This window comes from Lissotriton vulgaris, chromosome 5, assembly GCF_964263255.1.
Source record: "Lissotriton vulgaris chromosome 5, aLisVul1.2, whole genome shotgun sequence".
Classification (NCBI taxonomy): domain Eukaryota; kingdom Metazoa; phylum Chordata; class Amphibia; order Caudata; family Salamandridae; genus Lissotriton; species Lissotriton vulgaris.
Window position 1 is genome coordinate 802,196,207 of NC_141693.1, and position 26,335 is coordinate 802,222,541.

Sequence of the window (26,335 nt, forward strand, 5' to 3'; positions counted from 1 at the left end):
CACGTATGAGTGGCCCACGACCCAGACCACTCGTCTTCCATTCCTTGTTCCTGAAGTGGTGGTTAGCTGACACTGGGCCGGTCCCAATTTCCGCCCTGCGTCACAGGCTCGTGAAACTGTAATCCAAACAAAAGACAACAAGCGTGAGTGCACTTCTTCAGTAACTTACAACATGTGCAGTCGCACGTACCTCTTGAAACAATTCGAAGACCAACGGCCTAACTGCTTCACCTCGTCTGCCTGCAGACCTAGAGCCGTAGCTTCTGTAGCGGCCCCTATCCTGAATGAGTGAGTCCCAAAATCACTCGGGTTCAAGCCCGCTGCTGCAATCGTAATTGCCAGCACCCTCTGAAACTGAAACCTTGTCAACGGGGTGCCGTCCGTATGTCGCAGCAAGGCCCCCCCACGTTGTCAACCTTTGTTTTAGGTAGACCTCAACATGCCTCACTGGACAACCGGGACTACCTGGAGCGCGCTGCAACACAACACTATTCCCCTGGGCCTCCTGGTCCGTCTTTGACCTGGCTATGGAGATCAGCAGAGAATCCCCCCTTATTTGGATGTGATCCCTGCGCAGACCTCCTTCCGTATCCTTCTTATTAGCCGCCACTAGTTCGCTCACCCGCAGGGCCCCATAGAATGCCAATGCGAACGCTTGCCGGAATAGTATTACCCCGGTAGGCGAGGAGCATGTCTCTTCTAGTTTAGCCAGCAAGGTGGTCAACTTATCAAATCCTATCGGGTGCCTGTTATCCCTTCTGCACCCTTCTAAGCGCCGCCAGCCGTGCAGAGCCTTCCTGACTAGAAAGGAGTCCGTCGGGTCCCTGATCCTATGAAGCTGTGCCATAAATGATATGGCGGCCTTATACCGAATTGCGGTTGCCGCCGACCGGCCCTCTCCATGGAGTGCCACTAAAAATTGTACAAAGGACTCCTCCTGCCCCCATCTATGCTCCCCAGCTGGACCCAAAAAAGCGCAGTACGAGCGGAACGCCCCTTCATAAGCTTTCCTCGTCCTGGGCGCTAAACTGGCTGCCACGAGGTCTTGTAATCCGGGGCACCGATTTGCCATAGTGCTTCGGGAAATGGTGCCGCCACTTGCTCCGCTGAGGGTAAACAATCCCTGAAAGCCTGCATTTTGAAACGAGAGAGCGCATCAGCTGCATTATTTAGTACCCCCGGCACATGTTTTGCCCTGAACTGTACGTTTAATCTCAAGCATCGTAACACAATTTCTTTCAACAATCGCAATATCCATTTGCCGCGTGCTGCCTGCTGATTAATGCACTCTACCACAGTCATGTTATCGGACCAAAATATCACCGAGCGGTCTCTGAAATCCTCCGGCCATGCCGACAGAGCCACCCAGATGGGGAAGAGTTCTAGAAAGCCAATGTTACTCGTCAAGCCGTTTGTGTGCCACCATGTCGGCCATCTTTGTGCCGACCAACGGTTTCCGAGGATTGCTCCAAACACCACGCTGCCCGCTGAGTCGGTCCATAAGCCGAGTTCCGCCGATGAGGCCGGGGGTTTGTTCCAGACCACTCGGCCGTTGAAGTCCACCAGGAATGCCAGCCAAATGAACATGTCCTGGCGAACCTCCGCCGACAGTCTCGTGCGGTGGTGCCCTTCCCTGAGGCCTACCATGGACTGGGAAATGGATCGAGAGAAAGGGCGAGCCATCGGTATCACCCTTAATGCAAAGTTAAGCTGACCCACTGTCTGCTGTAATTGGTGCAATGTCACTTTCTCGGTCCGGAGACACTGCAACAAGAAAGCCCTGAATTTGGCGATCTACTCCGCCAGCAGGCGGAAGCACCCCTCCACGGAGGCTAGTTCAATGCCCAAAACACTCCAGAGAGGTAGTAGGCCCCACTGTCTTACCTGGCGCCAATGGAACCCCGAAACCACGCATGAAGAAGTCCTGCAATGCCCGTGCACAGTCCCGAGTGCCCGCTGGGCCGAGAAAGAGGAAATCATCAAGATAATGCATCACATGTTGATACCCTGTGGCCTTTGCGGACACCCACTCCAGAAATGAGCTAAACATTTCAAAATAGGCACACGAAATTGAATCCATTGGCATGCACATATCCATGTAGTATTTCCCCTGAAACCTAAAACCCAACAAGCGCTGATCTTGGGGGTGCACCAGAAGCAACCTGAATGCAGATTCAATGTCTGACTTTGCTAACAATGCAGCGGGCCTAAGCGATTCAACAGCACCACTGCGTCATCGAAAGATGCATACTTTACACTGCAAATCTCCGGGTCGATCGCCTCGTTGACAGAAGCCCCCTTTGGTGCAGACAAATTATGAATGAGCCTGTACTCCCCCGGGTCCTTTTTTGGCACCACCCCTAATGGGGAGCATACAAAATCAGACGTTGGTGGGTCATAAAAAGGCCCTGCCACTCACCCCAAGCTAACCTCCTTGGCGATCTTTTTGGCGGCAACCGCCGGGTTGTGCTGAACGGACAGTTGGTTCGTACAAGAGGCGGTCCCTCGAAAATCACCCGCCGGGATCCTGAAGCCATATGAGAAGCCATCTCGCAGAATCCCGGCGGACGCATGATCAGGGTATCTGTTTAGCCAAGGGGTCAAAGCCAAGATATCTACGGGCGTAGATGTGGACTTCCGGGGCACCGTATCAATCCTGCTTGGTACCCCCTTTGCCTCCGGTGCCATTGGCCCTGGACCGACAGCTAGTTTCAGGATGCGAGGTGTTACCACAACCGGAGCACGCATGCCTGAACTTACACGTTCCTTGTGGCCTGCTACACGTTCCCTTATTGAAACCCCAACACACCCTTCGCTTATTTCCGTTCCCGCCTGATCTAGGCTGAGTCTCACCCCCGTAGTTCTGACGAAAGGGCTGTGACTGCCTCTGTGGGAATGCCCTGGAGCCATTCGTGCTTGACCCCGAACCCCCCGATGCTCCTGGCAAGAGCTGCGCATGCCATGATACCGTATCCAAACAATCCCACGTCAATGCTTCGTTAAACTCTTTCGCTTTTCTAAAAGCCACATCATACCCTTTCCACTCCTCACCTCCATACTCCTCATGGAAGTTCGTGATCCTGCACTGATAACAAGCCAAGTCACTCAACAGTTCTGGCGTACGTTCAGCGATAATCGCGACAAAGATAGAAAAGGCCCTGATCCAGTTCATCATCGACTCCTCAACCCTGAATTCCGGCATTTTTGCCCGCCATACACTGGGGGTGCCACAAATCTTTCTGAGTCTTGGCATATTCTAACCCTCGATGATCAGTCTACAGTGAAAACATATTAATGTATTTGTTGGCCCACACCATCTCTTTAGTGACCAGGGGAACATGTTGCGCCAAGCTTTCCCGCCTTGAGGGTACCGCGCCCTCCCCCATCATCGGTAGCGACCTCTTACCGGCTCCCACCGCACTTCCAGCCGTGTCCATCGCCTTATCCTGGTTATCTGCCGGGACCACCTTCGCCACCTGTGGGGAAATAGAAGGCACATTCGCTGCCCCAGCATCCCTTGTCTGCCGTAACTGCTCAATAATCAATCTAGCTTCTTCGGCCGGGTCTTCCACAGCCGCGGATCCCCCCGCTCCCTTTTTCAACCAGGGTAACACAGCCGCTAACTGAAGCGCTAATTCAGGAAGCATTTGATCGTCCTCCAGCGGTGTGATAACCACAGGGATTGGCAAACCCCCATCCGCTGTGAGTACCGGGCTGGCCGCTGGTGCTACTGGGATCGGTGGTACATCCCTCGGGACTGGGGCCTCGCTAGGACCCGCTTTCTCCCTCCTCTTTTTCCCCGGGGTAATGTTTGGCAAAGCCGGCCCCATGACTCTCTTAGGTCGCCCTGAGGGGCCATCCTGCGCCTCCACTTGTTTCCTGAGGGCCGCTAAGCCGCGACCAATCTGGTCTACTTTACCGAACTTTCGGTCCATCGCCGAAACCTTGGTCACCAAAGTACGCAGCATATGTTCCATCTCGGAGCTCTTTCCAGACTTCTTGCCAGGCATATCCGCGTTCAACGTTAGCTCAGCCTGTCTCCCCGAAGTGACTCGAACTCCAGCTACGCCTTGATGACTGAAATAGAAAAACAACGATTATACGTTAAAAAAACTGCAGCTTGTTCCCTTGAGGGCTCACGAGCGACGAGTGGTGCAGCCTTCAGAGCGCAGGAACAAGAGGACGCTTCCTTGGATTCCCGCGCCTTTTATCCAGCAGCGGGAAGACGTGGCTGCGCCCCCGTCACGCCCCTCGGTACACGGACTTCCGGGCGGGTGTTTAGGACAACCCTTTTTGGGCGGTAGGGGCGTGCTCCGGCCAAGCCGCTATGGGCATATCAGCCGGGACACGCCCCCGCCCGCAACGATTTCCCGGGGGATCGGGGCACCCATCCATACGTTCGGGGTGACCGAGTGGTCTCCCCTTTCCATTCTGCCTGACAAAAAGCAGAAACAACATCCTTGCACGACGCTGTGGTACCACAAGAGAAGTTACACTGATGTGCCACTAGTCGGCGCTGCTCTCATGCCACCGGGAAACAGCACGAGCAGCTCCCACCTACCCCGGGGCCTTTGGATATTGTAACGGGTGTACCGGCGTACCCCTCCGGACCAGGATGCGGGGACCCTTCAGGGACTCTCACAACATACCCCCCTTCTTTCTTGCCCTTCACAGAACAACCTGCCTGATATCGACTGTGGAATAGGCTCTCGGGCGAGGAGATGGAAATGCACTGGCCCTTAAATTTCCTGTCAGAGGACGAGTGGGCGGGGCTACACCAGGACGCTCATACGTCAAATGTGGAAGTCACAGAGAAGCCGGTGTGCTTGTTCACCCGGAGTGGAGACGTGTGGAAGGAGAAGGAAGAGGAGCGGAGAGAGCTGAGGAGTGTTGCGGAGACGAGGAGAAGATCAGAGGAAGCGGAGAGCTGTGGATGAGCGGCGCCTGAGACCGAGGATAAGCCAGGAGGCCAATGTCCCCACGAGCCGCCCAGCCACACACCCAGGGGAGGTGTGTGGCTATCCCAGGTACTGTAGCGATTACGTGGTCAAGGGGGCTGATGCCCTATCATGCACGAAAAACGGGAAACGTCCCTAAAACTACAGCTACCAGAATGCCTTGGGGCCTTTTCCACAGACATAAGCCCCTCCCGTACAGGGGAAAGGTGCTTGTCAATTAACCTGCTTCCAGAGAGGAATGGCGGATGGTATTCTCCGCCGGATTCCAGCGTGAAGATTCAAGCTTTGTGAAAGACTTCTAGTTTTCTTGTTATGGACTTGGTGAAACCCTGACCTCCGAAGGTACGGAGAGTGTTTGAGACAATCGTCACGTAGTTCCTGTGGAAGGAGAGCGGGCTCGCCTCCTTTACTTCAATCCTTTTTCTGGTGAATAGTAAATCCCTGTGGAAAGAGAAGCCGCAATGCAATTAAACGCGCGGAGACGCGTTTCAATGGCACTTGAGTAAAAGAAAGCATTTTTACTGCATACCGCGTCTGAGAGTAAGACGCGTCAGGTGCAGTTGCTTTCAGTATTAGTGGAGGCATTCTTAGTGAAGAATACCTTAGTGTTTTATGGGCACAGATTATTTTGATTTCCGTTGGAGCATGTTTTAAAAGAGCCTGACAATTGCTCTGAATTAGGAACACGAAGTGGTACTACTTTGAATAATCCATGGAATTAGTGTTGTGACTGAAACAACGCCTTGTTAGAAGGGAAGACAAATACCCTTTTTCTAGTGACTTTTTGTTTCGGTGTTTGGCAGCATTCTAAGACCTTTTGGGGAAGTGATTGTTTGCTGACATTAACCCTCGGAAATTGGGCAGAAGCTATTTCTGATCTTTTGATTAGAAATTACTTGCAGAATACGAATTATTGCAGCTGGCTGTGAGACTTTGGTGAGTTGGAGGAGGGGACGAATAGTACTTTGTATAGATAGTACAAGTGAACAGAGAGTAATCTTCTGCTTTGTCGCCCTTTTATGCAGCATTGAAGGCCTTTCTGACACAGCGCAGAGTGTATACTACGCCCTTGAGAGGAACACAGAAACCAAAGCCTCTTAATTATTTTATCCACTTCCCCTTTTCCCCCGGGGCACGAATTCACGCAGAGAGTATATTCTTCTCTGTTGGGGGTCGTGTCGAGAGGGATTGGGGGGCTTAGCTTCAGACATCGTCTCCGCTTGGCACAAGAACAAGGTTAGTGGCGTTCTTTATTCTTGCGCTGCTGCCAATCCCGACAGATTGACAAGCCCAAGTATACAAGCCCGGCCTAGACGATGGATATTGAGAACGTGTTGAAAGCTGTGGTGGAGAGCCTGGCGGCTTTGCAACAGGAGATCAACACATCTAGAAGTGAGAATCAGGCCCTATACAAGGAAGTCGGTAGCTTGCAGAGAGAAGTGTCAGGACTAACACGTAAGGGCACTGGAGGGGTTTCCTATATTACGCCAGCTCCACTGCCACCTCCTGTATCTACTGCACACACTCCTCTGTTGGGAGCCCAAGGGGGTGGGTTTTTTGTAACTCCTCCAACTACATCTCCCCCATCAGATCCTGTCCCTACAGTACATGTCATACAAAGCACTGGTATCCCATTGGCGCCCCCAGAGAGATTCTATGGGGACCCCAGGAAGTTCAAGACATTTTTGAACCAGTGTAGGTTACACTTTTTATGTAAACCTGGGGTGTTTCAGGATGACTCTGGGAGGCAATGCTGCAAGTTGGACAATTCCACTATTAGAAAGGAACGATCCTGTGTTGCACAGTTTTGGCGACTTTTGTTTGGAACTGCGAAAATTGTTTGATCGAAAATCACATATTCTGTCCTTAGACAGGGAATTGTTAACATTGCGACAAGGGTCCCAGGACTTGTTTTCGTATATTACGTCCTTTAATCGACTAGTGGTTGAAACTGAATGGCCTCCCGCAAAAAGAATCTCTATATTCTATCAAGCATTACGAGGGGAGCTCAAAGACGTTTTGGCACAAGTAGTGCAACTCCCTAACACCCGTGAAGACCTCATAGATCTGACAGTCCAGTTAGATCATAGACTCCTAGAATGGAGAGGGGATAAGAACAGAGGAGAAAGTCGTTACTTCTATCCTCGCATCAAAAGCTCTACTGATGATCATCCTAAGGTGCCTGAAGGGGTAGAGCCTATGCAAATAGGAGGCATACGGGCCCCCTTTCTCTGGAAGAAAAGGAGAAAAGACGACGATTGAAGCAATGCCTGTACTGTGGCAAAGGAGGGCATTTCATTAAGGATTGCAGAGCAAGGAATGCTCTGCCTGGACGACCTATGGTGCCGTGAAGTCAGGCAATTGTTCAATCAGGAAGTCCGGCGGAAAACTAAAGAGCCCAAATCAGGAAGAGATCTCTGCCTTGGGTTATCAACTACAAACGATCTCACCTACGCGTGCCAACACTTTACATCCAGCGGTAGCACATATGAATCTTAAAGTCACTCTGTGGGTCAACTCCCAAGACGCCTTGGATATAGATGCGTTGCTTGATTCTGGTGCCACCGGGAATTACATCGATCAGGAATATGCCATGAAAATCGGAATAGTCTGTGAGAAGAAAGAAAGACCTGAACTGGTGAAAGCAGTGGACGGAATCGTCCTGTCATCTGGTCCTGTGTCGTACCATACCCGTTCATTGTTAATGCAGACGAGTCAGAACCACCAAGAACATATCCAATTTGATCTTATAGACGCACCCCAATTCCGTCTTATCTTGGGCATGCCGTGGTTGACTCTTCATGATCCTAAAGTCAGTTGGGCGGCTCGTACAATTACCCTGTCATCGGATTATTGCAAGGAGAATTGCAGTCAGGAAATGCCTTGCTCCAAAGTTATCCGCAAAATATCATCGGTGTGTCTGGCGACAGAATGTTCCAGTGAACACTATTGTTGTGCCACCATCCTTCCTGAGGAGTACAAGGAGTACCGTTCCTTGTTTGACAAACAAAAGGCTACCGACCTGCCTCCACATCGGGTTTATGATTGCCGCATCAAACTAATGCCCGGAGCAGATATTCCATGTAGTCGGGTATATGCCTTGACCGAAAAAGAGACGCAGTACTTGAAGAACTATATTGATGAGAACCTGGCAACCGGTTTTATCTGGAATTCCACCTCCCCAGCCTCATCCCCAATGTTTTTCATTCCGAAGGATTGTGACGAATTGCGGCCTTGTATCGATTATAGGGCTATCAATAGAGTGACAGTAAAGAATCGCTACCCTCTCCCTTTAATACCAGTGCTCTTGGACCAGCTGAAGGGGGCCCGTTTCTTCACTAAACTCGATCTTCGCGGGGCTTATAATTTGGTCAGGGTCCAGAGAGGGGATGAATGGAAAACTGCGTTTCGAACGAAATTCGGGCTGTTCGAATACAGAGTGATGCCATTCGGGCTCTGTAACGCCCCCTCCTCATTCCAGTTTTTTATGGATGAGGTGTTGAGAGGTTGTCTGGAGACTTTTTGCGTCGTGTACATAGACGACATTTTGATCTATTCGTCTACTCTTCCAGAGCATGTAGAACATGTGAAAACCGTACTCAGTAAACTAAAGCTTAATTCACTTTATGCAAAGCTCGAGAAATGCCTGTTTCATGTTAAAGAAGTTTAATTCCTTGGTTAGGTCATCAACGCGCAAGGTTTTCAGATGGACTCTAGTAAGGTCGATGCTATCACAGGTCGGAGTACCCCTCAGAATGTCAAATCTGTGCAGAGTTTCCTTGGCTTCGCCAATTATTACAGGCGATTCATTAAAGACTTCTCCAAAATTATCCATCCAATTTCCAGCCTGTTGAAAAAGAATACCCAGTTTGTTTGGAGCAAGGAGGCAGCTAGATCATTTCAGTTTTTGAAAGACCAGTTCACTCGGGCCCCTATCCTTCGCCATCCCAATCGTCAGATACCTTTTGTGCTTGAAACGGATGCATCTCAATTTGCAGTTGGAGGGATTCTATCTCAACGTCATCCTGTAACCGGCCAACTACATCCTGTTGCTTATTTCTCGGAAAAGCTCACTCCTTGTGAGATCAATTACAACATCTCGGATAAGGAACTCCTGGAGATAAAAAGAGCTTGTGAGGAATGGCGCCATTATCTATTGGGAGCGGTTCATACTGTCGAAATCTATACTGATCACAAAAACTTGCTGTTTCTGAAAACCGCAAAGGCGCTTACTCCTCGACAACTACGATGGACATTGTTCTTCTCCGATTTTGATTTTGTCATCAAATACAAACCAGGGCCACAAAACGGGAAGGCGGATGCCCTTTCTCGCATTGGTGAAATAGAGGAACAGCGAGATTTTTGTGACAACGAACCCCCATTGATCCTGACTGAAACGGGTGACCCGACCTTATCAGTAGCCTTGTTATCTTCGCAGGAATTCCTGGAAGATGTGCGAGTCGCCCTAGCTGACACCAACCTACAGGAATGGGTACAGGAAGATCCTGAACATCGTGTAGAAAAAGACGATCTTGCCTATCAAGGCTCCGCTATCTATGTCCCAACTGAGACATTGCAACGACAAGTGTTAAGATGGATTCACGATTCCCCTTTGGGTGGACATTTGGGAATTTATAAAACCATTGCTAGCGTGGAACGTTCCTTTTGGTGGCCCCGAATCCGAGAAGATGTACGGTACATCATAAAGAACTGTGCTGTTTGTGTTCAAAGAAAGTCCATCCATGTAAAGCCTATAGGACTTCTTAGACCTTTGCCTATTTCTCCAAATCCCTGGCATACACTATCAATGGACTTTATAGTTGAAATGCCACCTTGCGATGAAAAGACTGTGATCTTGGTGGTGGTAGACCATCTGACAAAGATGGGGCATTTCATACCTTTGGCTGGCCTGCCCACCCCAGCGGAACTGGCAGTGGTGTTTCTTCAGCATATCGTTCGAGCTCATGGCATTCCTTGTGTGCTTATAACTGATAGAGGAACTCAGTTCACTTCCCGTTTCTGGAAGGATCTCTGCAAGACTTTAGACATCGATGCACGACTCTCTTCCTCCTACCACCCCCAGACTGATGGTAAAACGGAACGCCTGAATCAGACGTTAGAGCAGCATCTTCGTTGTTTTACCTTGCAGAATTTGACCACCCTTTGCAAAACCATGGCGTAGGATGCAGATTCTTCCATGACCGGGCCAGGCGGAGAAAAAAAAGAGTTGAATTTAAGGAAGTGTCTCACCTACTAGTGTCTTACAATTCCTCATATGAAATGTCATTGGTATAGGGATGCACAAACTCATCACCCTGGTTATAAGCATTACCAAACCGTGAGTAAAATGAATGTTGCTTGCTTTGTGATAAGGCGAGTGGACAAACAACGGTTGGATTCAGTTGTAGCATTGACCAAAAGTAGGACTGGTGTAGAAAAGGGCAATTGAGGCCAACTCTTTGGGTGGCAAAGTCAGCATTGGCGTCTATGTACCTGGGTCCGGCACGGGTATCGGCGATGATGGCGGCATCATCACTGGGGCCGAGGGCAGAAGCAGCTCAGACGGTCCAGCTGGTGGCGAGGGCAATCCAGCCATTGCTAATCTAAGTGGAAGGCCTCTCGCCTGCGTGGGGCCTGAATGTGCACCAGATGGAGTCAGTAGAGATGTGAGGAGTCAGAGTATCTGGTGCAGCTTGGCTGAAGGCCCCAGAAGTTCAAGATGTGCCGACATCAGCTGTGGAACAGGACCGTTGGCGCTGCTCATGTGCTTCTTCAGGGGAGTGGGAATATAGAGAAGGAGCAGAACTCCAATTTAACTTCCTATTTTTTTTTGTGCTTACCTGAGGATTTAAAGCACAACCAAGACCGGCCTTGATAGTGGGTCCATCAACTCCCGGAACACCAACGAGATTTGGACTTGGAGCAGTCCCAGGGTTACATATTCTTGTGCTTGCCGACAAAGTTTCACCTTGGGTTCCCTGATGGCCTTTGGGTTTATCAGCGTGCAGTCTTCAAAAGTCTAGGAGTCATTTTCCTCTATAACCTGTATAAGCAATATTAAAGGCTTCTCTCCCTGAAAATACCCATTTAATATAAAAGCAGTACAAATTGTGACTATTAGAAACATATAATAATAATAATATGGAACTGCATTCTAGGATTCATCACATTATATGATTCTAAGAGCACATTATGGATTTGAGTAACACGAGGACACTACAAAGAAACGTTCCTTTTGGTCATAAGCATAGTCACATATAGATCGTATTGCACATCACTGTGGATTGTTTTACACATTTTGTTAGCCACTGCATCATTAAAGTTGCTTGATAGTTAGACATGTGGAATATGGAACGCTTTGCAGGGCAGCACGTTTCATTTTGAACATTAAGCCCAGCAACAAGAGTTATTTAACTTCCAGTGGAGAGGACTACGGCTCAATAGGCAAATTCTATCAATCACTGTAAACTGATAGATTTATTGTAACACCTTCTCAAAACAACAATTTACTGAGCTGTTTATGCTTACCAACACAAAGTGGTATTGATACTGTATGTATCAGAAAATACGGTGTAGTATAGATGGGAACAACACAGCATGGAAGCTTGTAGTCTTAGTTTATTGAGCTTAGGAGAAGCGCAGCGACAGGACGCAGAGACAACGGTCAACTGCCAGAAAGGCACATTCTCAGGACAAAGCATGGAACCATGAACAACAGAGGTTCCAACTACAGGTGCCCGGTAGGCACAACATAGAGAATACTACATACGGATTCGTTGTTCACAATCAAAACTACTAAATAGTCTATGTATAAAATCCTCAGCGCTATTGGTGCACATCATCTTTTATTAGAAACACATTGAAAAGAGGGAACATTGTCCGGTCATTGAATATGGTATCTTCTCAGTGTCCGTGTATTACATGTCGCACTTGGAGGCTCCAGGTTACTGTTGCCATGAGACAATTTTCCCCTTGGTGAAGAACAGGAAGATTGCGGATGTTGTGCTAACACAGAGAAGAAAGGGGGTACTACAATGGTGTAGCAAAGAAGGGACAGAGCGCTAGGGTACACTACACAGAGTCCTTGTGTTGGGTAGGAATGACATGGGGAAACTGCTATGACACTGGAGTAATGGAGGTCACTATGGTGGTGTAAAGAAAGAGAAGGAAGTGGGATACCATGTGGTGCTTTGAGGCAATGTCGGCATTTAGGCGTTGGATCGATGAGGGTTGGAGGGGGCGGTTGCGCGGCTGGAGGGGGGCGGTTGCGTGGGTGGAGTGGGCGGTCGCGTGGGTGGAGGGGGGCGGTCGCGTGGGTGGAGGGGGGTGGTCGCGCGGGTGGAGGGGGGCGGTCGCGCGGGTGGAGGGGGCGATGGCGCGGGTGGAGGGGGCGATGGCGCGGGTGGAGGGGGCGGTGGCGCGGGTGGAGGGGGCGGTGGCGCGGTGGAAGGGGAGGTGGCGTGGGTGGAAGGGGAGGTGGCACGGGTGGAAGGGGAGGTGGCGCGGGTGGAGGGGGCGGTCGCGTCGGGTGGAGGGGGCGGTTGCGTCTGGTGGAGGGGGCTGTTGCGTGAGGTTGATGGGAGGCGTGGGTGGGGTGGTTGGAGGGGGTGTGGCGTGGGTGGGGTGGTTGGTGGGGTGCTAGGGGGTGGGAATGGGTGAGAGGGGCAGGGGCGCATGGGAGGTTAAGTTTTTTCTTTTTTAAAACTTACCTTGGCCTACGGTCCTGTGTCGCGTCTCCTCTCTCTGCTTCTGCAGGAAGTAGGCACCTCCCCATAGCCAATCATAATGCTGCAATGGCAGCGTTGTGATTGGCTAGGATGCCGACCGGTTGATTAATTCAAAACCGACACTGTGTATATATATTTTTAATAAGTCCACCAGTGGTCATCAATAAAGGTATCTGGGACCACTGATGCATCTTTTTTAATTCACACACACTTTTCACTTCTGCACTGCATTTTTCTTTCCTTGTCTTCAACACGCCTAGTCCACCAGCGTTTGGCTCGGTGCCAGAAGAGCTGAGGTGACAGGGTTTACTTTGGTTTTCCATATGATGACACTAGCCACCAAGGGCAGTTGATGGGAATCCTTACCTTTCTGCCCTCCTCGGGGTTTCTTCTGACATGAAGTCGCATTTGCGTCATCATTCTTTCACTATCATTGATAGTTAGACAGTAAAATGATCTAGTGTGAGTCCTGTTCCTATCATTTGTTCTGTGTAGATTTCCTTATTAGACCCCCAGTTTCCTTTTGTTGTTTATTTGTAGGATGCCGACCCCACAGGCGTCTGTGGGGAGGCCATTTTTTCTATGTAGGCTGCATGCAGCCTACATAGAGAAAATGCAGAGTGTGTATGACTGGTTTGGCCGGCCCTGGGGTCGACCAAACAGTCAATGCCCACAACAGTGGGCAAGCCACTCCTCCCCTGCCTGGAGCAGGAACGCCCACCCGCCCCCAACCAAACCCTGCCTTCTGCTTTGTCGCAGTGCGAGAAACAGACACATAATATTGCATTTAAAACACCACTGTAGAGGTAGAGATGTATAAACCATACTAGTGACAGTGCCTTTAAGCCTCCACTATTATTTAAAGTATCAATGGCTAAGGAGGGAGCCAGGGCTGGACTGGCCGTAGAGGGCACCGGGCGGGAGCAGCAGGCAAGGGTACTGGGAGGGGGGTTAAAATAGCACTTCAGTCATGTCAGGAGCAGCTGATGGGCATGGATTAATTTGAATCAATCTGTGCTTGGTCCCCGCTCCACAGAAATGACTGGAAATTATATTTTGCCTGCACTGGCCGATTAAGGAGGTTTCTAAAAAGAGTGACATGAAGCCAACAAATGGTAACCAATGGGCAGGCTCCAAGTCCTTTTTGTATACAATCATGTCTTGCTAGCACATGCTCTCACAGGATCGACCGTAAAAAAAACCTTATCTCTCCAACGTGCATAGAATCTACTGTGGGTAAAGACGTGTTGGGGGCAAGAATTTATTTCTTTTGAAAAAGTCCAACATCAGGACCTTTCAAATGCTCCATCAGTCATTTACAGGCGATGCGATGAACTCATGGAACTCTCTTCTTATCCAACTAAAACTTCAACTTAATAGCTTACTAAAAGTGTATTGTAAGTAGTATATTGTAATGAATTTATATAAACCTTACTACCCGAGGCACAACACTTTCATTTTCACTTGATTAAAGTGGATTCTCTGACATCCTCCAATTATATCCTTTTGGTCTAATCCCACCACTACTGCATTTTTTTGATGCTACAACGTGTTTCATGTACACTATTGTTCCATGGGAAGCATATTTATATCAAATTAGATCAACTGCACTAAATACAATATTACTTTAATAATATAAAATTGAATTTGTGAGGTAATGTTAAGGAGCGAGAGATGACATCTTCCTCATTACATTCTTTTTTGGATTTCTCACCAGGGGCACCAATCAGACCTCAGGGTCAGATATTCGAGGCATCTATTAAATATCTAGAGCCGATGCTTGCACCTGAAAAGGCAGGAGGTTGGGGTGTGCAGCAGAGTCAGAACAGTTGGGGAAACAAGTACTAGCATATCAAGGACCAAATCTGAGCAACCCATTGGAAGGAGGATACGCCAAACCGGCGAGGAGTAAGACTCTTGAGCTTTAAGTGCAAGAGAAGGATGACAGACTCAAAGCAGAGCATCTTAGCATGGTATGTATACTTCCGTCTCTCTTTCAGAAATACATACCATTAGGATCTCTTCGGAAAAGAGTGTTCATGATTGTGGCATGCAGTTTCACCCGATCCCATTCACGTAGCATGAGTCCAGAGCTCACAAACCGCTCCATCAGCAGATCAGCGATAAGCTGCAGCCTGAAGTGGACAAGCAGGGAGAAAACATCAGCAGGAGGCGACATACACAACATTATAGAGTTTTTTTTCCCACTATTCCAATATTTTTTTAATTAATTTTAAGTAATACAAGTTAATTCAATTATATATGATGCAATGCAACTTAGTCTTCTGACCTATAAAAAGATAAACATTTCATAAATACAAATATAATATATAAAATAAATACTATAAGTAAAAAGACCACCAAGTTTAAGAAGAAAAACCGTTGTACTGCTTGTATAACAAACATACCAAGCTAAAAGGCAACATTATAGAGTTTAATGTCAAGCACCTGCCATCAGACCGACTAGGTACTCAGCGCCAGACGCCAGAAACATACCAGAGGTCCACAAAGCTACAACATACATCTGCAAAAATCAGCATGTTCTAAGGCGTCTTGTTGGTAGGGATTACAGAGACAAGGACTGTAAATGATGCACAGCTCATAAATGATTAAATGTACTGAATATCAAATGAAGAGTAGTAGTGGAAGGCCTACTCTTACAACTTTTTTTGGAAGAATGAGTTCTAACTACTTAATTGTATACACGTTTAGGGACACCTGTAGTCTTACGTTTTATAAACTCCTATTTATTTAAAAATCGCTTAACAAACAATAGGTGCAGGAATGACATGGAAGCAAGCATTCAGTATACATTTCGATTAAAGCAGCAAATTGCGGGACACCTGTAGTCTTAATCCCATATTGATGGGACTGATCGAGCTAAAAAGAAAGTGGACTGTAAGTAAAACCTTCACTCATTGTTTTTTTCAGATGACTAAAAAGCAGGAATGGGGACAGAAAGGTGTAAAATCATAAAAGACAGCATGCTGCTCACACTGCAAGATACTCAGTGATCTATACTACTATAATAAAGGAGAAACTTGCAGGCTTTGAGGCAAGTAAACGCGGGAACCACTGCGCCAATCTACACACCTGATACACCGTAGAAATCGGCAGGGTGTGTGGATGGTTATAGGCTATATAAACTTTAAAAAAACACCTTTTAAAAAAAAAAAAAGTAGTCCTCCCCAAAGTAGCGCCGGCCGCGACGTGCGTGTTCACGTCGAGGAGCGGCGTCAGAGGACCGGCGGACATGGCGCAGGGGAGGAGCGGTCACATGAGCTGCAGCGGACAGGCCAGCGGCGGTGAGAGACCAGAGGAGAGGCGGACATGGCGCGGGGGAGGAGCGGCGGCGGACAGGCGGTGAGGAGCAGAGCGGCGAGGACCTGCACTCAGGAGTGGAGAATGAGGTAAGCAGGCGGGTGTCGGCCCAGGCGGGGGACAGGGAGTTACTAAAGGCAATGTCGGGGCAGGCGGGGGTCGGGGCAGGAGGGGGACGGGGACTAACACCTCCAGGCGAGGGTCAGGCCAGGCGGCAGGCGGGGGACGGGGCGGGCGGGGGCACGGGCTGCTGAGCGATGTCGGGGAAGGCGGGGGTAGGGGGAAGCCTGAAAGCACCCGGACAAGGTTGGGGCGGGCTGCTAGTATGATTATAAAACGTGGATGATAACCTTATTACTAGTCATGGTTCTGCTCTTTCACATAATGACGATAGTCACTTTTGTTCTGAATATTCTTAGATGTAAACCTTTCGGTGCATCTCATATGTAAACGTATCAAGAATCGGATTTTTTAAATCCCTTGTTCAGCTGCTTTCATGCAGTCTTTGGCCCTTGCAGACAGTATGTGCAGTCAGAGACCCCACAATTGAAAGTGAAAGATAGATCACAAGAAGGAAGTTCCCAACATGCTCCATCCTCAGAGTGTCCTATCTGTGTCTCCAAATCAAAGTTTGCTCAAAAGGATCAAAGGGCAGGGCCACTGCCTTTTGGAAATACCATGTCAAATCATATACTCCCAAATGATCACACTCTCCTCGCACACAAACATAACACACATCTCAATTACTCATGAAACTCGCACTTTGGTGATTTCATGCGCATGACACTGAAATGTGTGAGTTGATAGGAAATTCTGCTGCTTCACCATTCTGGCACACCATAGAATTCCCATTGCTGAGCATCAGGTAGCAACTAAATCAACATCTCACTCATCACCACTCAAAACCCACCAAAACCCCAACTACATACAAGCTATAACAACAGCAGCAGAATGTCTGCTGGTGGCTTGTGTGTGGTGATGAGTGAGATGTTGATTTATTTGCTAATTGATGCGCAGCAAAGGCAATTCCATGGTGTGCCATGATGTGGATGTAGCAGACGCTCCCATCAAATCATAACTTCAACATGCGCTTTAACACTCAAACATGGCTCACACCTACCACCATACACTCCACTACAAAGGTTATGATATTTAATAGCTCAAAAAATTGTGAATACAAGTGAAGATTCATCAATACAACAGCAAAAGAGCTGAGCACTCTCAAAGAAACCTCTACCCGCACCTTCATGAAAAACATCACCTGCCACTTCCACATCTCCTCCTAGTAACACTCATCTTGAAACAGATTTACAGAATATAAAGAAATAGTAACACCTTCATCAAGGAAATCACTGACCTCATTAAAAACCGTCAAACACACCATAATCACAGCATGCGGATAGGTCCTACGTCCAAGTAAAAAACAACCCACATTCATTGATCTCTTAAATATACTCATTATCAGGCAGAATGTAACTAAACCAACAAACATTGTGGGCAACAACACTATGCCTTACCCAAAAATAACTGGATGGATCAACCCACTTAGCCGTAACATTCATCTTTCATCACAAGCAAATTATCCACCATTGAAGACCAACCCAATAAAACATCAGGTTTGCTCCTTCAAAGCCTTTCCCTTTAAATCACATAAGCAATACCTTCTCACACTATTAAACACCATTCAAATGAAACATATAGCTTGTCCCTGTTTATAACGTCTTTGAGGCCAATGTCGACATCTTTGGCCCAATGAAACTGTGATCAAGACACACTGAACCATCCCCTAGTCCACTCAAGACCTTGGGCAGCAAACACTATCTGAAAACAAGAGAACATTAAAAGCTTCATATTTCTATGTCTGGAATCACAAAACAATGAATGTACTTTTGCCAGCACAAAACCCATCAAAACAGTCCATCAAGAGCTAAGACAAATAAAACGTCATTAATAAAGTCTTCCTTGAAAAGATCAGCAAAATCAGACAGTACACCAACAAGAACATACAAATCACCACAATCCCATCTATTCTATTATGCAGCGGGGGCACAGATGGCATTGTGTCGACATTGTTCCACACTGGACATGCATGGGCCGACATAAGCGCACCGCCATGCACGCTGCCTTTAGTTCCTTTGTGAACTATCCACGCCTGCCAACGAAGGGACAAAATCAGATCAGTCGTGACTAGTGCAGGCCAGGAGGCAGGAGGGTCAGTGAGGAATCTGTGGTTAGAGAGCGGCTCTACCAGAAAGAGCGTTACAGAAGGTAAGTAATTTTGCCTTCTAATAAAGAATTTTAACCACAGATTGCTTAGCTTTTGAAAAGATAGCAAAGTAGTATCTTCTATGTGGTGAGTCGGTGAACAGGTCAAACCAAAAAGTCTTGAAGGACTGAGTGGGCAAAATGCCTTCCCCGGCAGATCTGGCAGCAAAGACAATATTGCCTTGTGAAAGTATCGAGTGATGTCCACATAGCAGCATGGCAAATGTCCAGAAAACTCACCCCAAGCGCCATTACAGTGGTAGCAGCAGCGGCTCTGGTAGAATGAGAACGCCACCCATCAGGGGGCTGCTTTTGGGTGAGTACATAGCAGATCTTAATGCAGAGTACGTTCCAGCACAAGACGGTCCTTTTCGGTACAGCCTTGCCTTTCCTTGCTCAAGAGAATAAATATTATAAATAATTGAGACTCGAGTCTGCAGAACCAGCCTGTCTGGGTAGAATGAGGTGTTAAGGTGGGTAACAGAAAAGAACTGTAGCTTGCTCACTCGTCGCAGCTATGTTATGGCGACATGAAATTGAGGGTAAGGAGCCGGAGAGACTTAAAAGGCGTGCACATGAGAAATTTTAGGACCAAATGTAAGTCCTACTGGAGCATAAAAAATAGAGAGGGGGGACATATGTTGTAACTCTTTGAGGAAACACATCACTACTGGCGATTTGAATAGAGGGCTGGTCCAGAAACCTTACAAAGGGCATTAGAGCCAACAGGTACACTTTAACAGTGTCCAAGTCAAGGCTTTGCTCGGTCAGGAACAAGTACAAACAACAAAACATCTAAAGATTTGGCCTGTAGAGGGGAAATCATCTAAGAAGCGCAGCAGGACATAAACCAAACCTAATGGCAGGTATATATAGATTTGGTTGAGGGACTTCGGGCTGCCAAGATGATAAGATGATATCAAAATTGGGAGGAAGGTTGAAGGCATTCAACTGTCACCACTCAATCTCAAAGAACGGAGGTGTAGGTTGTGCAGGTTCAGATGCAGAAACCTGCCATGCTGCTGTGACAGGAGGTCCTCCCGAGGAGGCAGTCTGATCGGAGGATGGAGGCTTGTGCCCTTGAATTTGGGATACCATACTCTTCAAGCCCATCCAGGGCCACCAGGATGACTTGGGCTCGGTTGATCCTGCTCTTCTTCAGAACCCAGGGTAGGAGAGAGATTAGCGGAAAGGCATACAGGAATCCAGAGTTCCAGTCGACACAGAATGCGTCTCAGAGCAGTGCTGACATTGTGTGTTCTCTGGAGTTGTGAAGAGATCAAGCCAGGGTTCTCCTTATTACCGCCACCTCTGTATGTAACTGCCGTTCGTGATCTGGAAAGGCATTGATAGCTTAGCTTGGTCGCTCTGGCGTCCAAGGAACCTGCCAGGTGGCGAGTCCACAGAAAGATTCCTTGGTGGTCTAGCTATGTCTAGAGATGCAGAGACTCGTGGTACAGGGTCCATGACCTCACCCCAACCTGCTTGTTGCAGTATCACAGTGTGATAGTGTTGTCCATGAGCACCTGCACAGCTTTCTTTTAATGAAGGGCAGTCAAGCTTTCAACACCAAGTGAATGGCTCTCAGCTCCAGAAGGCGGCTATGGAGCCAGGGACCGCCAGAAATTAGAAGTCTCTGATCTCCACCTTTCCCAGATGGCCACCTCAACCCAGAAATGATGTTTTGGTAATGACTGTGAACTTTGCGCACAGTAAAGGAAAGGGGACTGCTACTGATGCCATGGCTGCCTTACAGCAATCAGTTCAGATCTTTTGTAGTCTCCTTCGAAATCTGAAACAGATCTGAAAGATCCCCCTGGTGCTGTGCTAACTGAAATTTCTGATTCCACTAAAGAGCCCGTATATGCCATCTGACATACTTGACTAAGAGGAGGGGCTATCAGTCCCAGCAGCCCCAGAGTCACCCACACTGATATCAAGGACAGAGGTTGAAACATCGACATCATGGTCCAAATGCCCTGGTCTCCAGGGAGTAGGAACGGAACTGCTGAGAAGGAGTCACGTAAGACTTTGGCAAATTGATAGTTAACCCTAAGGATGATAGGATGTTTGTTGCAGTCTGGAGGTGGGTTACTGTCTGTGGCCAGCCCGCCTTCAACAGCCAGTTGTCGAAGTAGGGGAAGACCGGGTTGTCTGCTCCCCAAAGACGAGATTCAATCACCACCATCACGTCCGTGAACACCAGAAGGGTGCTGGTAGGGCAAAAGGGAGCACAGCAAACTGAAAATGCTGTGGCCTACCATGAACCACAGTTAAGGTCTGTGGGCCTGAAGGATAGACATGTGTACATAAGCGTTCTGCAGGTCCAGAGATACAATCCAGTCTCCAGGGCCAAGGGCAGACAAGCATTGGGCCAGGGTGAGCATCCTGAATTTGTCGTTTTGCAAAAAGGCATTGAGAGGGTGAAGCTCTAGCATGGGGCGGAGTCCCTATGTCCTTTTTCTGCACCAGGAAGAAGCGGGAATAACAGCCACAACAGACTTCTGGCACCCAGATCCTCTCTCGCTCCTTTGGCCAAAAGAGCCTGCACTTTCTGCTGTAAGAGAGATAGATGGTCCTCCATTGTCTTTTTGAGGATGGTGGTAGGAGCAGCCAGATTTTGAGAAATGGTAGAGTGTAACCCCGCCGAACAATGTGCAGGAAACATTTGTCCGAAGTGCTTGCCTGCCACCCTGTTAAAAAATGTCGGATCTTGGCTTAGACAGATGAAAGCGAGCCAGCAAGGGCATGCTAAAGGGGCTTGGAGATGGTGGTGGTTGATGGGGCTGGAGCCGCGGGAAGAGGACACTGGGTAGCCCTGAGAGGGCCTTATGTAATTCATTCACGAACGGGCAGATGTGGGAATTGAGTTTCCCCTAGAAAAGTGTTTTAGGTTCAATCTATTTGCTGGAAGGATATTGTTACTAATTTCCTCTGCGAACCTTTCTGACAATCTAACCACGTTTAAAAGGTAGATCAATAGCTCCATTTACTGATGGGCATTTTGGCCTTCTACATTCCTTTGCAAATATAAATGGTTTTACCACACATGGATGATAGTTGTATCCTGGTTGTTCCTTCTTTATTCACTCACCCAGCCCTGAAGAAGACCTGCTATTGAAGCAATCATTGGCCATTTCCTTTGTGTTGGGGCGAAATTTTGACATCCCATAAAAAGACGGATTTGAATAGATGATTCACAGGGTGGCAATTTGTATTTACTAACTGTGCCGCCATTGGATGAAATAGATTTTGTTTTTGTTATGCACCTATATGTTGGGCAGGCTTCCATAAGAAGAACTATAGTATATGTAATGGGTCCAAACCCTATTCCTTCTTCACTCTCAATTTTACACAAGCGCCTTCTCTGAGCACCTATTCTATCACTAAAATCTTTTTCCTGGAGCTAAGAGTTTAATGAAATAACTGTATGAATATTAAAAAACTGTATCAATACTGTATTTCCTGCTAATATAACTACATAAAAAAAATGTAAATACAATTTTCGTGTGTGTATTTGAAAAATGTATTTAATTTTCTTTTATTAATTCTGTTCCTCTGCTTTTACCTCTTATCAGCTGTGATTGATTCAGAGGGGGTCCAAGTAAATAATGCTTGAAGAAGTTGATTAACCGCTTAACGGATGTGGCAATTCCGCCACGGTGCGGCAGCTTAGCGGAGTGGGAGGGACGGCGACAAACGCATGGAAGGGGTTAACTTAGCCCTCCTGGAATCAGAGTATTATTTTTGTTCTTTTCCAATTGGACCATTGTTGTTTGTATCACTAGTTACCCAGTTCCTTCAATGTAATTTTGGTTCATCCCATTGTTTTGTAATAGGGGCTGGAGACTGGGCTGTGTGCTGTCCTTGTTGACCTATCCCGTGGGCACTGTAACTGCAAAGTCCTAGAGCAATAGGTGCAGTGGTTGGCCAATACTGGTAGCCCCTACTATAGCCCTGGAGGGGGTGAAATTGTTGGTACTGCAGTTGTTAGCAGAGAGGCCCAGAGAGCGTGCTGTGGCCCTTCTATGTTTGAAGCACTGTAGTGCCATGTCTGCTTTATTCCTGAAAAGATGGGACTCATCGAATGGCATGTCCATAAGACTAGCCTGGACGTTTTCCCGAAAACCCGGTGGACCATATCTTGGCATGCCTGGGAATGGCCACACTAGTATGGATAGCTCTTTGCAGAGAAGCAGTGGTATCGAGCCCAGAACAAATTGTGAATTTGTTTGTATCACAACTGTCCTGTATGGCCTGAGAAAGGATAGCACTGGCTTATCCCGAGACCATGGGCAATACATTGGCTACTGAGTCTTACAAGGCATGAGAGTACTGGCCCAAGAGGCAACTTGAATTTACAGAGCAAAGGGCCAAGCTGGGTGAGGAGAATATTGTTTTACCAAAGGTTTCCATACTCTTTGATTCCCCGTCATTGGGTTTAATGGGAAATTAGTTTGGATTCACCTTACTGGCAGAAGCCTGGACTACAAGTTTCTTAGGCATCGGATGCGGAGCAAAGTAATCTGGATCACCTGGGGCAGTGTGGTGATGCCTGGTGATCTGCTGATTAACAGGTGGGCAGGAGCAGGGTTTGGCCCAGATCCCCGAAAGGGCAACAGTTAGAGCCTCACTGAATGCAAGACGAGGCTCAGAACTTGTCTGGCCATGCTAAAGTACCTCATAAAAAACACTGGCCTTAGTTTCCTGAGTAGGAAGCTAAACGTCGAGAAACCAAACTGCCTTTCGCACAACCATGGAAAAGGAGAAGCTCTCATAAGTGGAAGGGCCTCAGGGATTAACTAGTCCAGTGTCGGGTGAGGTGTCTAGACCACTGTCATCCTGGAGGTCTTCTTATTAGTTTTGCTCTTGGTATGGCTGGGCAATCACATCCCCAGCATCACAGTCTGAATTACCAGAGTCTGCTGAATAATTCATGCATGACACAAGCCCTTCAAGAAGGTAGAGGCACTGGGTCAAAATCAGAAGTTTGACAAAATAGTTATAACTCAAATAAAGCAGCATGCAACATTGGATAAGGTAATGGCAGAGCCTTTTGGACATTCAACAGCACTGTGGGTTAGCCGTTGTCACCCAGAGTCGATGGCACCTGCATCGGTAGATCCTGTTCCGGCATGGTTTGTGGCACCAGGGAGGGAAATGGTACCAAAGTCAGTCTGGAGCCCGGAGCAAATCCAGAGGGCCCAGCTGGTGCCAAGGAGGGACCTGCCAGTGGAATAGCAGTTGGGAGGCCTCTCAGATCACGTAGGAGTGCCAGAGGGAGCCTGTACTGTGTCAAACAGCTGCAGCATGGCTTTGTGGAAGTCCTAAATTTGCTGTGGAGTCGCCAACGGCTTCGGAAATTCTGGTTGCCGCAGAACAAGGGTCAGAATCAACTCTTAAGTAGAGTGACTTTGGGAGTGCAACCTTGAGGCCCAATGACACCTTTGCACCTTTTCGGGAGATCAATAGTGGAGTGTCGGGGCCAAGTCTTGCTTGTGTTTCTAACACTTTTTCTTGGATTTGCCAGAGTATTTAGATTGGGAAGACGATCTGAAACGGGAGGATAATACCTTTAGATCTTGACTGATCACAGTGTGTGGTCTTGTGGTGCTTTGCCGCAAAGAGCTTCACTTCCCAGTCTCAATTAGCCTTGGAGTGCATCAAGACACATTTCCTGCAGACTTTAGAGTCATAGTCTGACCCTAAGCATTACAGGCAAAACATATGTGGGTCAGTCACTGCCATTTGATTTAGACATTCCCTATAGGGGTTGAACTGTGTAGATTTGAGAGGTGACATATACCCTTACACACCCTGTAGAATTGCTTTGTCTCTCAAAGAGCGTAGTTCCAGATCCGCATCTGCTTGCGCAGAAAGAAAGAACTGATGTCAGAGTGCATGGATGGTGCTTTTGTAGGCTTGTTTCCTTTCCAGTAAAAGAATTGGCTTGGTAGTTTGGTCTGCCCTGTTCCCATGATGCACTGGGCCAGGGACAGACTAATTTGCATGTAGCCAGGTTCTGAGCTGGGATGGTGCAGTGAGCCAAAAAACGGTGATGGATCAAGCCCTGATCTTTGGACTGGGTAGGAGTGGTCTGCTTAATTCAGATACTCTGTCCATCACCACCCCCTTTTCTGAATCGTTTTGTCCACCATAAGCGTGGAAGGGTATGCTCAGATGTGAGTCCCTTGCTCACTGCACCATCAGGATTCAAGCAAGCCGGGCCGAAGACGGCTGTAATGCCAGAAACCTGTCCCCGGAAGCTTGTTTCCTTTCCAGTAAAAGAATTGGCTTGGTAGTTTGGTCTGCCCTGTTCCCATGATGCACTGGGCCAGGGACAGACTAATTTGCATGTAGCCAGGTTCTGAGCTGGGATGGTGCAGTGAGCTAAAAAACGGTGATGGATCAAGCCCTGATCTTTGGACTGGGTAGGAGTGGTCTGTTTAATTCAGATACTCTGTCCATCACCATCCCCTTTTCTGAATCGTTTTGTCCACCATAAGCGTGGAAGGGTATGCTCAGATGTGAGTCCCTTGCTCACTGCACCATCAGGATTCAAGCAAGCCGGGCCGAAGACGGCTGTAATGCCAGAAACCGGTCCCCGGAAGCTTGTTTCCTTTCCAGTAAAAGAATTGGCTTGGTAGTTTGGTCTGCCCGTTCCCATGAAGCACTGGGCCAGGGACAGACTAATTTGCAAATAGCCAGGTTCTGAGCTGGGATGGTGCAGTGAGATAAAAAACGGTGATGGATCAAGCCCTGATCTTTGGACTGGGTAGGAGTGGTCTGCTTAATTCAGATACTCTGTCCATCACCACCACCCTTTTCTGAATCGCTTTTGTAGGCCAGCACACGATCACGTCCTGCGTGGAATGGCGTTGACGCAGAGCCATTAGCACCACCTGGCAGTGCCCAGGGGTACTGCTAAAACTCTTCCGGATCCAGTTTGACGGGTATGAAATATTAAAATGGTAAGGAATATGCGGTTAGAAGAGACAATAATAAAAAGCCAGCATAGATCTGACAACGATCTACCCACCAGCTGACTCCATCACCACCTCACATTCAAATGTAAAATAAAACCCTGTTGCCAACCACTATCAAGAGCAGATTGAATCAAAAAGTCCCCCAAAGGACTTTCCTTCAGACTTTAAAGTATGATGCTTCAATGACACAGCTATCATCTAATCTGTGGACAATGCTCTCACTCTAGACAAGGATGCCCCTGTTTAATCAGCAAGTAGCTTTGAGTGTGCCGACTATCAAGCCCTCATCGAAACATGTACAGGAGCTTCACAAGCACTGTTCTTTGTTAATTTGTGTCCCATCTCTATAGTTGCTCTCCGCTCAGCCACATGGGCTCCTAAAACTTTCAAGAACTACCACTGACCTGCATTGCCCCAAAAATGGGCATCTTCCCCACACTGATCTTCACCCTGTTTATAGAGACACCTCAACACTCCCATGACAAATTACTAATCAAGATTCATTAATATACCAACAACATCAAACTTTTTTTCACAACACTGACTGCCTCAAAGAATTTCTCTTCTTCAAAGCACAGATGTCAAGTGCAGACCTGGAATTGACTCTAACCAAAACGTAATTCATTCTTAATCAAATGCAGGAGTCGCCTGAATATAACTTGTAGGATAGTAGTAATAGTTTATTGTCTGATTAATAAAAAATAATTACAATATACATAAAACATTCTGTGGTGCGTTAGTTACAATTTAATTGGAATTTCATATCCAAGGGCAAGACCTACTATTGTACAAAAATGAGTGTAACAATTACTAAGTTGTTTGTGGTCAATCAAGAGACATGAAAAGCAATGATATCTAACGTTAAACAGTGCAAAATATTGCATAAGTGCATCAATAGTAACTTCCCAATTAAAACTGACATTGTATCAGTAGTACAAAGTATCACTAAAGTGATTCAATAATCATATCACTATTAAAACAGTGAACAGTCAAGAGCCATACAGGCGTAGATATTCGACATTGTTCGAGCAGTACAAAGGATCCCTAAAGTGTGTCAACAATACCATCCTTATTAAAA

General features: G+C 47.5%; 1 protein-coding gene across 2 annotated transcripts in view; it reads right to left on the reverse strand.

Annotated features, from left to right (window-relative positions):
• The window catches only part of ASCC1 (activating signal cointegrator 1 complex subunit 1), an 831,979-nt gene that overhangs the window by 360,475 nt on the left and 445,169 nt on the right, over positions 1-26,335 (reverse strand). For both annotated transcript variants that reach the window (XM_086922272.1, XM_086922273.1), the window contains exon 8: positions 14,696-14,820. In XM_086922272.1, coding sequence (XP_086778398.1) covers positions 14,696-14,820 — 125 coding nt within the window. The remainder of the gene's footprint in view (positions 1-14,695; positions 14,821-26,335) is intronic.